The sequence below is a fragment of the Dendrobium catenatum genome, unplaced genomic scaffold (genome assembly GCF_001605985.2).
Source record: "Dendrobium catenatum unplaced genomic scaffold, ASM160598v2 fragScaff_scaffold_1656, whole genome shotgun sequence".
Classification (NCBI taxonomy): Eukaryota; Viridiplantae; Streptophyta; class Magnoliopsida; order Asparagales; family Orchidaceae; genus Dendrobium; species Dendrobium catenatum.
The window spans coordinates 171,467-187,876 of record NW_021320118.1 but is presented as its reverse complement, the minus strand read 5'-3'; the positions used below and the strand labels follow the sequence as shown (position 1 = coordinate 187,876).

Below are 16,410 nucleotides of genomic sequence, written 5' to 3'. Positions count from 1 at the left end.
TAAAATTATCATATTTTTATGAGTGTAAATTCTTATAATTATGAGATTTAATTTTTTTTTCTTTTATGTGAGATTTTAAAATAATTATTTTACTTAATTATATAAGTTTTATGTTTCATAATTTTTTTAGTTTAATTTTTTGTCTCATACTTTGAATGATAATATTATTATTATGTTAATTTTATTAAATTTAAATAATACTTATTATTTATTACGTCATCCGGTTCGACCTCGGTTAGACCGGTCGAACCGTGAACCTCTCCTTCTTCCGGTTCGTTGTCCGGTCCGGTTTTCAGAACCTTGAAGAGGAGTGGATGTGTATTTGGATGTGGCGGTAGTTAACAAATGTGGCTGGTTTGATTGTAGAGTATTTGAATCCTTGGAAGAGTAGTCCTCCAAAAGAGAAGGATTATAACTCCATCCAAAAAATATATTAAATACTTATTTTTTTTAAAAAAGATTAAATGCGTGAAATTTCTGAGTGATTTGAAACATTCATATTAAATTCCAATTTACGCTTATTTCTTTGAGCTACTAGGATACATAGTTTATTGTTATACTTGTTTCTATTACTATGGTTCTTATTAGTCTTGCAGCTTCCAAAGTCAACTCATTAACTGAAGTTGCAAAAGCTACCTACTAATTCTAATAAATTGCTGAACTTTTCTAATGGTGATGGTGCAGCTCATTGATGTGCTTTGTTCTGCTGCTATATGGATTTGTCCAAAATACTATTGCTAAAACTGGCATGTCAGAGCTACATATAATTTGCTCGCTCTTATATGACATGGTCCCATTAATAGTTTCAAAATGTTTTGTGCGCATTCCTTTATTTTCAATGCTGATTATTACCCTTCAGAAAAGCTTTCTCTCTAGCTAATTAGCTTACTTCAATCAAATTTGCAGTTCTAATGCTAGCTTCTTCTTGCCAACACTTTTTTCAGTCAAGGAAGATAGTTGATAATAAATTTGACAAGCTTCCTATGCACGGACATGGAAAAGACTATACTAGTGCTTGGTGGAAATCATTGGCTGGCCTTCTTATTGCTCATGGTACACTTAAGTGTTAATTAGCATCCTTATTTAGAATATGCCTTTCTTAACTAAAAATAATGCTTAACTTTTTTGTGCACCATAAGGATTGTTAAATTAGGCTACCAATCCACACTCCCTTTCTTTCCAACATGTTATTCCTTCTGAATCCTTTTTATTAGATTATGTTTTAGGATTTCTAAGAAAAGATCACTGGCCTTACTGTTCAAACTTCAAACAGAATTATCAAAACTTTGGTACTTCTAAGTATTATGATTTGGTCTATCTTAAAATCGCAATCTATCCTTGAGTTTCAAGGTAACAGCATATATTATTGACGATATTTTGGCAATATTTTGTTAATTTTTCTTAGAATGTGTTATCTAGTTTTTATATCTTATTTTTCTACTTTAGGGGTTGATTGTCATAATATGAACCTAAAACTACTACTTCGTGTCTAGTTCATGACTGTCATGATCACTTTCTTGTGTTTTGCTTTCCAAAGCATCTCTTTGAGGTTGTCTAATGGCAGGGCTTCATTGTTTTGATACATAACACCATGTAATAAGTTGCTTGATGGCAGACTGCAGTAGTTTCTGAAATTTTTGTCAATCTTTACTTCAGCCATGCTGATGCAGGATAGCCGGGAAGGATGAAAGGAGAGGAGACTGAAAAACAAAAGAGAAAAAAAAATACTGAAACAAATTGATTGGGAGTGATTTCCGCAGGTTCTTAAAGCATATCACAATTTTTTGAAGATGATGAGGCCATCAGGTCCATCACATTGATGAAGGGAATGCGATAGATTAAGTGAAAGAGGATGGGTATGTTAGACAGGCTTCTGGACTGTGAGGCGGAACAGGCTTCCGCATGTTTAATTGAGGTGGGGCCCAGTAGTCCAACAATTAAGAGGAAATTAAAGAGGGGATTAGAGGGGAAATTCAAATTAGTAGGGTTGTTTTGGCATTAATTATATTTTGTATGCTTTAAATATATTGTTTAACCTTGGATAGGTTTTAGGGGTATTTATTGAAATTTGGAGTATTCTTAGGTAGTTTTTGGCTCTACCTGCCGGCTAGAGAATTAGGAGAACCGGATCCAACTCTCCAATTGAGGGTTCATTGTATCTTGTGGTTTTTCTTCTCTATTTCATCAATTGCAAAGAGTTTTCTTCCCTAAATTCTCTTAAATTCGTCTAAGAAATTGGGTTTGGGGTGCTGAAATTCAATCAATTTCAGCCAAGGGGGAATGTATTTCTGCAATTATTTTCTATCAAATTGGTATTAGAGAAATTTCCACCCCTGGGCGGATATTGAAGTCTCCTCACTGATTTCTGCTACGTTCTCTTTGATCATGTTATTTTTTGCTATTTGAATACCAGAACTGCTATTATTTTATTTTATTTTATTGCCTTTTTTGTTGTCTAAAGCCTATATCTGATTACCCATGGTAGGGAAAAAGGTAGAAGTGTTGGAGGGGGAGATCGGACAATTGAAATCTGGAATTTCAGATATCCGAACTCAAGTTTCAGATTTCAAAAGTCAAATTTCATATGTCCACAAGAAGATCGATGTGAAATTTTTCATCTTGTAGAAGATGTTGAAGAAGTTGCTTGAGGGCCAAACCAAAACGGCGTCGTCAGAGGTGAGGGAAGCCGCTGATTTCCAAGAAAGTGGGGAAAAATCGAATCTGATAAGATGCAGGGAAGATCAGGAGGTGGAGATTATGGGGAGAGAAGAGAGAATGCTTACCCTAGAACATATTCCTAGGGAGGAGTCAGGTAGAGGGAATGGAGAGAGGCGTGAAGGGGTTGGGCATGAGAAGAGGTGTGCTGAATTTGAAAGGAGAGGGATTGAATTTGAAAGGTGATGGCTTCATTATGATATAATTTGTGTCGAATTTAAAGGGAAGGGGGTTGAATATGATCGAAGGGGTGCTGAATTTGAAGGGAGAAAATGAGCTTGTGATGAAAGGATTAGGTAAAAGCGGATAAGGGATGATCGACACAATTGGGGGGAACTACCCCTTGGGGAATGAAATTTTTTGGAGGAAATAGGGGTGATGGAGGAGATCTGAGGGTGAGGAAGCTGAAGCTGAGTATGCCTATTTTTAAAGGAGAGGATGCACATGGGTGCATTTACATGGTGGAAAGGTATTTTACCGTCAATATGTTGACGGAGGAGGAGAGACCAATTGTAGTTGGGATGTGCTTGGAGGGAAAAGCTTTAGCATGGTATCAATGGAGGGATACAAAGCTACCCATATGGACCTTGAGGGAGTTCAAAGACTGTTTGTTAGAACGTTTCTGAACCAGCAAGAGAGGAGACTTCTATTAACAGTTCTTTGCCCTGACGCGAGAGGGGACATTTGTGGAGTACTGTGAGCAGTTTGAGCACTTGGCCAGCTGACTTGATTGGCTTCCGAAGATTTTACTGGAGGGGTACTTTATGAAAGGGCTTAAACCAAAGATTCAGGCAAAATTTATAGTGATGAGGTCTCGTGATTTGGGAAAGGCTATGGAGCTAGTCTAGTTAGTGGAGGATCAGAGGGTACCTGAAGAGAGGGGCTGGAGGCAACAACTCAGAAGGTTCATACATTATGACTACCACCTTTTTGGCATTAAAGGAGTCGACATAGAGTACTCTCAAGGAGCCCAGAAAGAGAAGATAGTAGGAGGAGGACCAGGGGAAAACTTCAAGAAACTCACAAAGACGGAGCTACATGAGAGAGAGGGCGAAGGGCTTGTGCTTTAAATGTGAGGAGAGGTATCACTGGTGTAAAGACCGAACTCTTCAGATTGTCACTGTTTGTGATGACGAGGAAGTTGAGGAAGGAGCTGTCTTTCCATCTTACGGACAAGTTGGGTCTTTGGGAGGGGGGTATTGTTAGACAGGCTTCTGCCTGTGAGGTGGAACAGGCTTATGCCAGTTTAATTGAGTTGGGGCCCAATAGTTCATCAACAATTAAGGTCGGAAATTAAGAGGAAATTAAAATGGGGATTAGGAGGAAAATTCAAATTAGGAGGGTTGTTTTGGCATTAACTATATTTTGTATGCTTTAAATATATTGGTTTAACCTAGGGTTAGGTTTGATGGGGTATTTGCTGAAATTTGAAGTGTTCTTAGGTAGTTTTGAGCTCTAGCTGCCGGCTAGAGAATTGGGAGAGCCGGATCGTCCTCTCCAATTGAGTATCCATTGTATCTAGTGGTTTTTCTTCTTTATTTCATCAATTACAAAAAGTTTTCATCCGTTATTTCTCTTAAATTCATCTAGGAAATTGGGTTTGAGGTGCTGAAATTCAATTTCAACCAAGGGGGAATAGATTTCTACAGTTATTTCCTATCAGAGTATTGTTTTCGTGCACTTGATAGAGGATTTCCTATGATAACAAATTTTATATAGGATTGCCATGAGACATCACAACCTAGATGATATAGGTTAAAAATATTGATAAAGGAGCATACTTAATCAAATTGGTTGGGCATGAATTCAATATTTCTTTCATGAATCACACTGCTTGATTTTCTAAATCTTTTTAATGCACTATTTGCTTTTATAAGCATTTTTTTTTTAAATTTAAACTTAACTACCCTTTGGTAAATTATAATTGCTTATGTAACTTGTGCAGGTTATTTAAAAGAAATTGCTGATGATGTTTATAGGAAAGTAAGGTATCTGTTTTTTCTTGGCTGTCCAGTCCTGAAGTTATGCTGCACCCCTGATAAAAAAATAAAAAAAATTATAGTGCACCCGGTTGTGTCCTTGCCCTATTTTCTTGGAAATGCTTGATATAACATTTTTATAAATAGGCATAATCTGTGACATTTATTTAGTGTTAGCCCGATTGGACTGCAATATCTCCACTCCGCCAACTTTGATGATCAACCACCTCTAATTTTAGCATTGAGTAATGAGATGATTGTTGAGGAAGATCATGGGCAGATCAATGTTGAAAACATTGAAAGTTCAATTTCTCTAGAAGGAGAAAGATTTTCTGAGGTTAATTTTTATTCTCATGTCACTCTGCGTGCAATATCTCGACAAGTGATTACTGTTTCGTGTTTAATTGTATGATTTGTTTTTGTTTTTCCTTTTTATATCATTTCAGGCTGAGAAAAAGTTTTACGATATACTTTTGCATATGAGAATGGAACTTGCCAAAGAAAATGGAACCGCCCCGTAAGAAATGATCATTTGCTTTTTTTTTCATAAAAAATTTTCAGGCCTCTATATTTATTCTTAAGCAAGAAGTGATAGATTTTTATTTTTATTTTGTGGTGCCATAGCTATGCTATATGTGGTGATCAGACACTCATTAAGATTGCAAAGATAAGGCCGTCTACCAGGGCTAGGTTGGCGAATATTGAAGGTGTTAACCAGGTATTTCATTGATCTCTGGGGTAGTATTTCTACAGATTTTCTTTAAGAGTAATTTTGTGTTATCTTATTTGTTTATAACTATGCTAAATAAGCTTTAGAATATTGGAATTCCGACTCTGCCTAGGCATTGTGGGGATTCTCCTAATGACGAAACCACCTTGAGAAAGGTGAAATCTATCTGCCCTTCCTTCTTAAGGGTTTGTTTAATAAAGCTTTTGGGATGCTTTGCTTATAAAAAATGTGTCCTCGAAATGCTATAATTTTTATTTGTGTGGTAATTGTGACAAAAAGAGCATATTATATAGAGCTATGACATGTATTTCTCATGGCTTTGCTGAATTGAGGTTTTAAAGAACTTATTTTGAAAGAGCGTATTAAATAAATTAATGAGGTAGTTTATAGATTGATTTATAAAGTGAAATAGAGTTGTGACTTAGGGCTTGCAATGGAATAATGACATCAATAGAAAATTGAAAGAAAATAGAGGAAAAAGATGCAAAAATAGTGAATTCTCAATTTGTTGTTGTCAAATCCTTAAGCAAAATTGTTGAGTCATAAGGCAAGGAACATATTAAGAGAAAATAAAGGGTAGAAGAGTTCTTTTCTTGAATTCTTCATAGATTCAATAATCAATAATGAAGGTTCATACATAAGATGATGGGGAATGTTCGTAGTCTAGGGTTTATAAATGTGTCAAAGGATGAGATATAAAATTAATATATAATATCAACAACAAGCCTTTATCCCAACTACAATTAATATTAAAAAACAAAACTAAAATTCTTGAGTTAAGAACTTTTAATTTTAGCAAAGAATAGCTACATTTAATATGAAAATATGAAGCACGCTTGTACTCGCTTCATTAATTCCAAATAATAATGTGATAGTCAAAATCTAAAAAAAAAACAAATATGTTGTTTTTCTGATAATCAAAATTCACATTATGAGAAAGAATGGACGCATATCACTATTGAGTATGTTTCAATCATGCCCACAAATCAGTCACTAAATAAATTAATATCAAGAATAATGATAGCAGTTACCCAATTAGAAGATCCAAGTACACGTTTATAAAGGAGATTCTGATGTGAAACTACTAGGAGTTACGATCGAAATTAAAAGATTCACCTTTGAAAGCAGTTATCTAGATCTGCTAAACACTCAAAGAATAACATTCAACAAAACAATAATCTAGATAAAAAAAAAATGAAATTTTTATCTTACTATTTAGTGTTTTATGAATTCTGTAAGTCTATACTAATTGAAAGTGTACTTTTAAACTGCATTTTTTTTAACTGTTTATATTTAACATGATTAAGATGATGATCTTATTAAGAACAAGTTATGCTTTTCAATATTTTATTAAGTTCTATAGGGGAAATTCTCCTAACACATAAATTGTAGGAATTAGCTTTAGGTTTCTTAATTTACAAGTGTAATTATCCTGAAAAGGAAAAACAGAGGTGACAAAGACTCGATATAATAGGTGGTTGAGTAAAACATTTGAGATTGTTGCAAATTAATTGAATGGAGACGATGAGGGAAATCCCAAAACTATAACATTATCAAAATCAACACCTTTGGGACTATAGCATAATAGTGGCACTCGGGGGAAAATCAACTATAGCAATTATTGACACTAAGGAAAATTGTCTATGGTATTTAGGGAAATGAGCGCCTCTGGATTGTAGAGAAATCAATCCGTTCGGGCATATCAATCCAATGAAATTGAAGGACACCTTCTGAAGCAAATCACTCTTATAACAATTGTATAGCAAACGAGAAACCTTGAAAGCTAAAATTTATATTATTTTTGTGTTGGGAAAGTTAATGCTTGCTATTTTTTAATAGATGTTAGCTGTTTGAGAAGTTTCTTATTTTGAGTTCTTTGTGAGCCATAAATATCATTCTTGAGGCATCTATAAACATCATTGAGAATCAACTATTGCAATAAAATTTTAATTGTCTTCAATTCTTATGTTTGTGCTGGTTGGATGCATGCTATGTCAGTGTTGATGATTACTTCCAGAAATATCTGTCCTTATATTGATGCGAGGTATAGTTTTTTTTTACATAATTTTTTTTCTTGCTCTTGCTTTAATTTGTCTGCTAGATTGTTTTATAGTGTGAAACTCGATCTTTCTTGAAATTAATATTCAGTCATTGTTTTCATATGGAATATCAAATTTTGGTGGGTATTCGATCATTGTATCAAGTTACCTGACCTTTCTCTTTCTGTAGCATCTTGTAAGTATGTATGGTGACAAGTTTCTTCAAACTATAAGTAACGCATCACAAGAGCTTGATCTGACCCTGAATAAAGAAGAAAATGCAGTAACTACTACTAGAAAGGTTTATCCAAGCTCAGAGAAAAACCTAAACCCAGCCAAGTTTGAAGCTTGGAAAATGTGGCAAATGGGTAAAAATTCATTGAAAGAAGTTTCTGTAAGTTCATTGTGCAAGCTAACTTTCTATTGTGTATTTGTTACTTGGCATGAGCATTCATCTTTCGTTCATGTGCTCTTATTATCAGAGTTTAGGGAGGTCGGTTCCAATTAAAGAACAGACTGTCATTTCATATATCCTTGAAGCTGCCCAAACTGGTTGTGAAGTGGATTGGGTTAGATTTTGCAGTGAGATTGGTCTGACACTTGAAATTGTTTCTCAAATACGCTCTGCTGTCTCTAAAATTGGATCAAGGGACCGATTGAAGCCAATCAAAGAGGAACTAACAGAAAATGTGAGTTTCTTTTTTTTTTCTTTTAAACAAAGAAAACGCCATTCTACTTGTTAGTTGTTTTCCTGGAGCCTTTGCAGGAAAAGTGATTGGCATTACTTAGGCTTCGTTGGTGACTGCTTTCTTACTGCTTCTTAAAGCAGTAGAAAGGTTTTTTTAAGAAGCATTAAAAAAGTTGTCCCAAACGAAACCTTAATGTATGCATCCGCTTAACATTTGGAGTGGATGTTTCTCAGGTGAGTTATGAACATATTAAGACTTTCGTAATGATGGAAGACCTCAACATATCAGCAGATGAAGTTTTTGGCTGCAAGCCCTCATTGCTTAGTAATACTTCAACAAAACCATCAAATGACGCCAATTCAGAATGGGGATCCTTAGTCAGAGGAAGAGCTGAGTCCAAATCAAGTCCTGAAGCTGTCAATGCAAGAAAACAAAATCGAAGCCACAACACAGATCATGAATCTCCTGCAAAGAAACTCCACGCCCCCCCAACCGACGAAAATGAAAACTTAAACAATGGATTGGAAGCAACTCAGGACTCCATCATGGAGTTGATTAATAACAGTGATGGGGTAAAGATCAATCTGGACTGATTTCCTTGCTTTGTCTGATTTGAAACTTTTCAAGAATATTCATAGCGTTATTTATTGCAGATATCGCTGTCAGAAATTAAAAACTTCTTCAGAGGATCTAAGGCCGATGATGTTGTTGATTTGCTGAATTGTTTAGAGACCGAGTTTCTCATATTTAAAAAGAACGATTTGTACCGGGCCTTGTAAGTGTCACACATAGCTTTATTGAAATTTTGAGCTCTGAATTCCTCTGTATATAATATATTTAATTTTTTGAAGGAACTTTATATAGTGCTGCCAATGAGTTCATCTATTCGATTCTATATTTTCATGAATATATTATTTTTAGAGTTGCCATTTTTTTGTCTCCTAGTATTTCCTCATTTGAGAAAAGATGAAAATTCCATAGAAAAAATTGTGTAGGATCTAGAGAAATTATTTTGTGCCAAGACAGGACACAATGTCATCCGGAGACCAACTTGAATGCAACATATCAGCAGTATCAAGTTATGATACCAAGTGATATCAAGCGATAACAAGCCGCGGCACCGAGCAAGGGGTGACGTGTCATATTCTATTTGGTCTTCGAATGGTTTTCGACGTCCACACAAAATAATTAATCCAGGATATGATCTAAATGCATGAAATTATGTAATTTCAACATGTATATTAATTCAAAGAAAAGGAATATATCTATTTTAAAATGTATGATATAAAACATTAAATGTTCATACTTTTTACATAATTAGCAAAACTAATATCATAAGTTGATAATGCGATTTTTTCTAATTTTTGTCTGATTGCGATTCTCTCATTCCATGAGAGCTCAAACCATGATCTTTATGAATAATATAACGATCAAATTATAGGTAAAAAAAAAACTTCCTATTATTGCAATATAATCATGTATTGCAAGTGGTACAAAAACTAGACTACATGGGGGAATAAAGGATTCTTTGCAGTAAATATGGATTGCATTATAGGAGAAATTATTCTATGCGAAGGTCAGATGTTGAATATTGTCTAGAGACCAATTAAAATGTATCATGACAGTGAAACTGAGCAGTACCAAGCGAAGGGGTAACATGGTGCATTCTTTTAGATATTCGGACGTCATTCGCCATTCGGCGTTCGCATAGAATAATTAATCGCATTATAGAATCACAATCAAGAGCATTTGCAAATACCTCACTTGGATGCACATTACTCAACTAAAAAACCAAGCCATTTAACAAAAATCCTATCTCTAGCTAAGATTAAAAAATAAATAAAAAGCTCACCTACCAGTTCACAGCTACCATTTACATCATTACTGTGAAGGTTGCCGGAGCAAAACCAAAAGATCCGTTAATTAGTAAGGAGATTAGTCTCTATGCTTAAAAAGATCACTCATCACCTCACTCTGCAAGCAGCCACACCACCTGAAGAACACTGAGGGCCCGGCGACGACCTGCAATCAATATAATTGCCAACCAACCTTCGATGCATTTGTTGGTTGACGAGGACTGGAACTGAGCCGTCGTCTTGTTCCCCGCCATTGCCCTGTAAGGGCTCGAGCGTCTCCACGACATCCCTCATGAGCGGGCGCGCCTTTGGATTCAGGCTGAGGCAGTAATAAGCGAGGCTGCATGCCTTCTGCGCTGCTTTGATGGAGTACAGTTCCTCCAGTCTCGGATCAATCACTTGCAAGAGCTTCTTCTTATCGTTGAGTTTGGGACGAGCCCAGTCGACGAGACTCTGCTCTTTCCCAGGCCGAGTCTTGTCCACAGACCGTCGACCTGTCAGAAGTTCAAGAAGAACGACACCGAAGCTGTAGACATCGCTCTTTGCTGTCAAGTGACCTGCTTGGAAAAAAAAAAAGTTCATAATGATCCTTACATACTTAGACCATCTCAAACCTAAAATCTCATTTTTCACTTCAACAAAATGCCCTGAAACTAAAAAAAATGATGTGATTCATCCAATCGAACTCCAATTTTGCAAAGGTAACATTCTTTCTTCTTTTCTCACGTTTCTTCGGCAAGTTAGATAGAGACAGAAAAATAGCGGAGATGAACATTGCAACGCCAATATTGACGTCCCACTGTTCACCCGCAAGCAAATAGCGGAAGTTTTACCATTCCACCGGAGCTCTGCAGCAACGCAATTCAAGCGTTTGGAGTTCGGTTGGAGATGCCCTTAGAGAACCTTAGGGCATCTCCAACCGAACTCCAAGCTCCAACGAACCGTAAAACTTTCGCTATTTGGTTGCGGGTGATTAGTGGGATGTCAATATTGACGTTGCACTGTTCATCTTCGTTATTTTTCTATCTCTACTGAACTTGTTGAAGAAAAGCGCGAAAGAAGAGAAATATTGTTACCTTCGCAAAAGAGGGCAATGGAGTTGGATTGGAAGATAAATCACGATAATTTTTACTTTCACGGCATTTTAGAGTGAAAAATGAAATTTTCGATTGGAGATGCCCTTAGTGAACAAAAGATGGAAGTGTATCATACCGGTCATTACATATTCTGGTGCAGCGTAGCCATAGGTACCCATGACTCGGGTTGAAACATGGGTTTCATCGCCCTCTGGTCCAGCTTTTGCAAGCCCAAAATCAGAAAGCTTAGTTGTATAATCCTGAGAAAAAAAAACAAGAATCATCAGGAACTAAATGGGTCAAATATTTTTTTTTTTTTTTGAATGGAAACCAAGCACAGCAAGGCAATAAAAGTATATCTACTTAACAGAGTCCAACAATATATTTGAGGTCTTAAAGTCTCGGTAGATAACAGGCCTTTCTGCATTGTGAAGGAAAGCTAGTCCTTTGGCAGCGCCTAGTGCGATTGACATTCTTGTTTCCCAAGGAATTGGAGCGGCTGTCTCTGAAGAAAACGAAGGACTAAAGATGTCAGCCAGATGTAATTAAGCAGCAATAAAGGTATTGTATCTCTTTTCCCAAAATTAATTCTTTCAAACTATCTCCTTATCTTATTGAAAAGTATAAACACTAATCATATTTATAATGTTCACACAAATATTTAACAAGATAGCAATCATTCTATCATTAATCTTATACACTTCACTGTTAATATGGAACAATAATTCAGTAGGTAGAATATGCTGTCAAGAATGTACTATAGCCACTAGAACAAAAGGTAAAGAGTCTTAAATATAGGAGAAATTATTCTATGCGGAGTCTGGACGGGAAGAACAGTGCAGATTGTGAGTGTATGCATTGTGTACAAACAGTGTGTACACTAACATATCAGGATGGTTTTCATCCCCGTCCGGTGCGGCGGACTCCGCACAGAATAATTTCTCCAAATATAGTGACACAAATCAAAATATAGTTGTATGACAATGACATCATGATAAGAAGGGAAGAAAATTTGATCCTTCCTTTTCATACTACTTCGCACTAATAAAATGCTATCTACCCATCTATCATTAAACAAGTAGCCATGCAAAAGACTTTATTCGATAAGGACAAATGAAGAAGGGGATTGGAATATGGACCATCCTTCAATAACATTCTACCTACCTCTCTAAGCTAAAGAAGCATGAAAAAGAATGGAAATGAAAGCTGAACAGCAGCCCCTTTCCTTTTGGTTAGTAATGGGTGGGGAGAGGTCAGACCTCCGAGAAGCGGCTAGAGTGCTAGACCTCCAGGATAACCTAGAGGTCATATGTTCAAATCGAAATAATAACTTTTCTACAGTGAAAAGGGTAAGTCATGAACCTCACAGCCTAAACTCCCTTGCATTGGTAGGAGACTGTCACTGTATAACTATTCTTTTAGCATTGCGATTAAGATTCTACTCCCTAGATGGGTCCAAACTCGATCCAAAACCATAAATTTCCATGAAGTGGCTTGAAAAGACATGGAAAAACAGTTCCCTCTTTCAAATGTTTTGAGAAATTATAGAAAAAAGCTTCTATGTCGGAAAAACATGAGAGATTATTCTGTGCGGACACCGGACGGGAGAACCGTCCAATTTACGCTTAGATACCGAGTGGTACCGAGCCGCGGTACCACTCGGTATTAAGCTCGGTACCAGACGTGGCGCATTTCTATTGGAGTCTGGACTCCGTACATAATAATTTTTCGAAAAACAGAGGGGTTGTAGCTTACTTCGAAACAAATGGTTCTCGAGACTGCCGCGGAACATGAACTCATAAACCAACAGCCTGTGATCATCCTCACAGCAGTATCCAATCAACTTCACAAGATTGGGGTGCCTTAGCTGCCCTAAAAAGTTGACCTCCGTCTGTAAAAAGAAAAAAATAATATATCTTAAAAGAGCAATGATCAAGATTTTGCCTATCAGGATTACTGAAATGTATGAGATTCTTGTCGACTAGATTTTAGATAACAAATGATTCTACTGGCGTCAAGAAGCAGGAGCTCCAAAACACATACAAGCCAATATGTTCATATTTACTAATATGCAGCATTATGGAAGGATTCAAGCAATAGAGCATATAAGTATATCATAGTCTTTAAGGCCGAAAATCATGCTTGTAGTGAATCTAGAGAACAATGAAATGCATGCGTGGAGCACTTGACTTACAAATTCATGTACCATAAAAAAAAAAAATCTTTTGATGAAATAAATATAACAAAAGACTCACTAATATTTTATTTGGGGCAGTTTAAGTTTTTCTGTTTTTGCTTTTAAGAGCTCATTTCTCAGCCGTAGTTTCAAAAATAGTTCTTCCAAAACAGCTTTTAAAAGCAAAATTTTTTAAAAACGGTGAAAAATGTCTTCAAATATATATAATTTTTCACTAACTACTTTTTTTAATCACAAAAAAGATCAAAAAGATGTTCCAAACTAAGCTTTAGGTTTCATTTGGGACAGCTTTTTATTGCTTCTTAAAACAGTTTAGTACTAAAAAGTTGCTTTAAGAAATAATAAAAAAGCCATTTCAAACTAAGCCTAAGGCTTCGTTTGGGAAGGCTTTTTTACTGCTTCTTGAAGCAACTTTTTAGTACAAAAAATTGAATTTTTGTACAAAAAAGCTGCTTCAAGAAACAGTAAAAAGTCATCCCAAACGAAACCTAAGTCTCATGGTTACTTCTCATACTCAAATATTTCATGCCTAAACTTTGACAATTAAAAAGGTAGCATGTCAAATCAAACATCAGATTTAACCAAAAAAAAACACACACACACGGAAGATTTGAAAGATTTTGGTTTCAGTGTCACCCAAAGATAAACAACGTTCAAGAAGGGCAATCATATGAAAGTAGAGTTATATCAAGTTCATCAGAACCAAGACAACTACTACAAGCTCATACTCCCTCACAGAGTTCCTAAAAATGGCAGGATAAAAAAGAATATACTATGACGAAGCATAAATGATGAAGAAGATCCACATTCTAGATAAATTTACTTACAAGCCATTCTCTGTGTCCCTGATGACCATCCTTGTTCAAAACCTTCACAGCCACAGGAAGTGACTTGAGCCCCACCCTCACATTCTCATCAATGTAACCCTTATACACTGTTCCAAATCCACCTTCACCAAGCACATAATCCGATCTAAAGCTCTTTGTTATCGTCTCAAGCTCAAACAATGAAAAGGCAATCACATTAGTATATATTGATATATCAGTTGAATCTTCTATGTTGCCAGGTACTGAAGGATCACTCAACTCCAACAAGTTCCGATTTTGTTTTTTCTGAGAGGGGACGGTCTTCACATGCTGTGATAACACATTTATCTGGCGAACTTCAAACGTGCACATCAACGGTAAGGAAAAAAATCAGCATTTTTTAAAAAATTCATCATTAGAAGAGGAATAAACAACAAGAACGAAGCAACTTAATAAGAATGAGTTATGTAGTTCAAATATCAAATGACTCTCAAATTAGGTGTTTCTTGCGTGGAAAATTTCACAGAAAAGAAAAATCTACTGAGTAATTACGAAATTGGTGATCCAAAGTTCATTAATTGATTGCTTCCCACTGCAACTACGAATTACAAAAAGGAAACAAACAAGAATGGAAGAAAGGCAAATAACAAAGGTGAAGAGCAGAAATCCAACTTCAAAAAGCGAAAAAAGAAAAGCATCAAGTCCCTAGCTAGAACCTCTATCCATCCCGCATTGATAGAAAACAGAGTACCGTGAGCAGCAGCGACAGCTGATTCCTCTCTGGTTCCGCAATTGCCCATCCTTCTCCGCGCAGCGCTCTCTCTTTCTCATCCTCCGCCTGCTCGCCCCTGAAACGTCAATCGGCGCTTCTCTGCATAGCTCCTTCCTCTTTATCTCTCTCGTCTCGCCAAACAAAGGCTGGGCGGATTGCGACTCCCCATGCCCACGCGACGCGGCAACAAAGAGAACAGGAAAAAAGAAAACGGTGGAGGAAAAAGAAAAAGAGAAAGAGCGCTCTCTCCCTCTCTCGTCTTTCAGAGTCCTATGTACGCGTGAGTGAGAGAAGAAAGCAGAAAGAAGAAAGAAGAAAGAAGAAAGGAGAGATTTTTCAGGTCTCACATGCGAGGGCACGCTCTCTTCTGCTGTGTCTTCTTCTGCTTTGCTTTTGTTTGCTCTTTCGCCACGCCGCCCCCACGCCACCATTTTGGTTGTGAGGTTTCACAGGCTTTACTGTACAAGAACCTATTTCTGGTAATATTTAAACAAAATTCTTAAATACTACAAACTGCTTTTTTGAGAATTTGAACTCACCGAGCTCACCTTCGCCTTATGGTTGAGAGTTTTGATTATTAATCAATAGATTTTAGGTTTAATTTTTAAACATGTGATGTATATATGAGTTCTTGTGTTCATCTTTTTTTTATTTAGAAAACTCGCGATTAGGCCTACGCATTATTACTGGTAAAAATTACACGTCCTTAAAGGACCAGAAGCTCGCTAACATAACAACATTTGAAATAAAACTTAGAGAGCTTGAGATCCTATCTACTACATGAAAAGAAAAGCAAAGCAAATAAGAAATACAATAAAATACAAAAAGGAAAGCAACATACATCAATAAGCATCCAAATCAACTACCCAAAAACGATTACCAGGAGCGATCAAAAGACCCGAAACCAATCCAGGTAAGGAGGGGAATAACATGCAAAACATACAAAGCAAAAAAAAAAAAAAAAGAGGAAGGAGAGAATCATCTCCCCCAGACCTAACACGCAACCCAACAAATAACTGGCCAAATAAGAACCAACAACAAAATATCATTAAGCAAAGATAAATCCACTCAACAAAACAAATATCATTAAGCAAAGATAAACCCACTCAACAAAACAGCAGAGCTACTTTCTAGATTTCATTCGACGACATTTACTGCCATGCGAGAAAGCTTTCTTAACAACTTGACAAACATCTAAACCTTACAAGTCCTGACAAGAATCATCCTGCACATCACCAACATCATCACTCACCTCACCACGCGATGAGGGAGACCCTTCAAGCCAACCCGAATGTGCAGTACAAGTAATCCCCAAATTAGAAACAAAACGAGCATTCAAAACATTAGGGGACATAACAATAATAAGCACCTCAACTAGAGCCTCAGTTCCCAAAGATCCAATATTAATAGGAGAAATAGAACCACCACTAGTCCCCATAAGAGTAGGAGAAACCGACCCAACAATACGGCTAGGAGTAACCACGTCCTTAGACGAAACAACACACACTTCGGCTTGACCAACATCCCATTCCACCTCATTTTCAACCTCCA

General features: G+C 36.4%; 2 protein-coding genes across 4 annotated transcripts in view; one reads left to right on the top strand and one right to left on the bottom strand.

Moving 5' to 3' along the window:
- Positions 1-9,047, top strand: part of LOC110105795 (ATP-dependent DNA helicase RecQ) — a 63,311-nt gene extending 54,264 nt beyond the window's left edge. For all 3 annotated transcript variants that reach the window (XM_020835439.2, XM_028701251.1, XM_028701252.1), the window contains 9 exons: positions 945-1,053; positions 4,661-4,703; positions 4,866-5,031; positions 5,141-5,211; positions 5,319-5,412; positions 7,654-7,857; positions 7,946-8,152; positions 8,386-8,724; positions 8,806-9,047. In XM_020835439.2, coding sequence (XP_020691098.1) covers positions 945-1,053; positions 4,661-4,703; positions 4,866-5,031; positions 5,141-5,211; positions 5,319-5,412; positions 7,654-7,857; positions 7,946-8,152; positions 8,386-8,724; positions 8,806-8,931 — 1,359 coding nt within the window. In that variant the 3' untranslated portion in view covers positions 8,932-9,047. The remainder of the gene's footprint in view (positions 1-944; positions 1,054-4,660; positions 4,704-4,865; positions 5,032-5,140; positions 5,212-5,318; positions 5,413-7,653; positions 7,858-7,945; positions 8,153-8,385; positions 8,725-8,805) is intronic.
- Positions 9,048-9,758: 711 nt separating this feature from the next.
- On the bottom strand, positions 9,759-15,200 carry LOC110105796 (probable serine/threonine-protein kinase PBL8). Its single transcript, XM_020835441.2, has 6 exons — positions 14,839-15,200; positions 14,109-14,443; positions 12,840-12,975; positions 11,453-11,589; positions 11,221-11,344; positions 9,759-10,565 (listed from the first exon to the last, which is right to left on the bottom strand). Exons 1-6 carry the CDS (start codon positions 14,885-14,887, stop codon positions 10,117-10,119), a joined length of 1,230 nt encoding a protein of 409 aa, XP_020691100.1. The 5' UTR covers positions 14,888-15,200; the 3' UTR covers positions 9,759-10,116.
- Between the last annotated feature and the right edge of the window lie 1,210 nt (positions 15,201-16,410).

Excerpts from the sequence above, each read along its gene's own strand:
- LOC110105796 (XM_020835441.2), bottom strand. The coding sequence starts at position 14,887 with ATGGGCAATTGCGGAACCAGAGAGGAATCAGCTGTCGCTGCTGCTCAC. Across the intron at positions 14,444-14,838 it reads AGCTGTCGCTGCTGCTCACG|TTCGCCAGATAAATGTGTTA; the intron begins GTACTCTGTTTT and ends GCACGTTTGAAG. Across the intron at positions 10,566-11,220 it reads ACCAGAATATGTAATGACCG|GTCACTTGACAGCAAAGAGC; the intron begins GTATGATACACT and ends TTTTCCAAGCAG.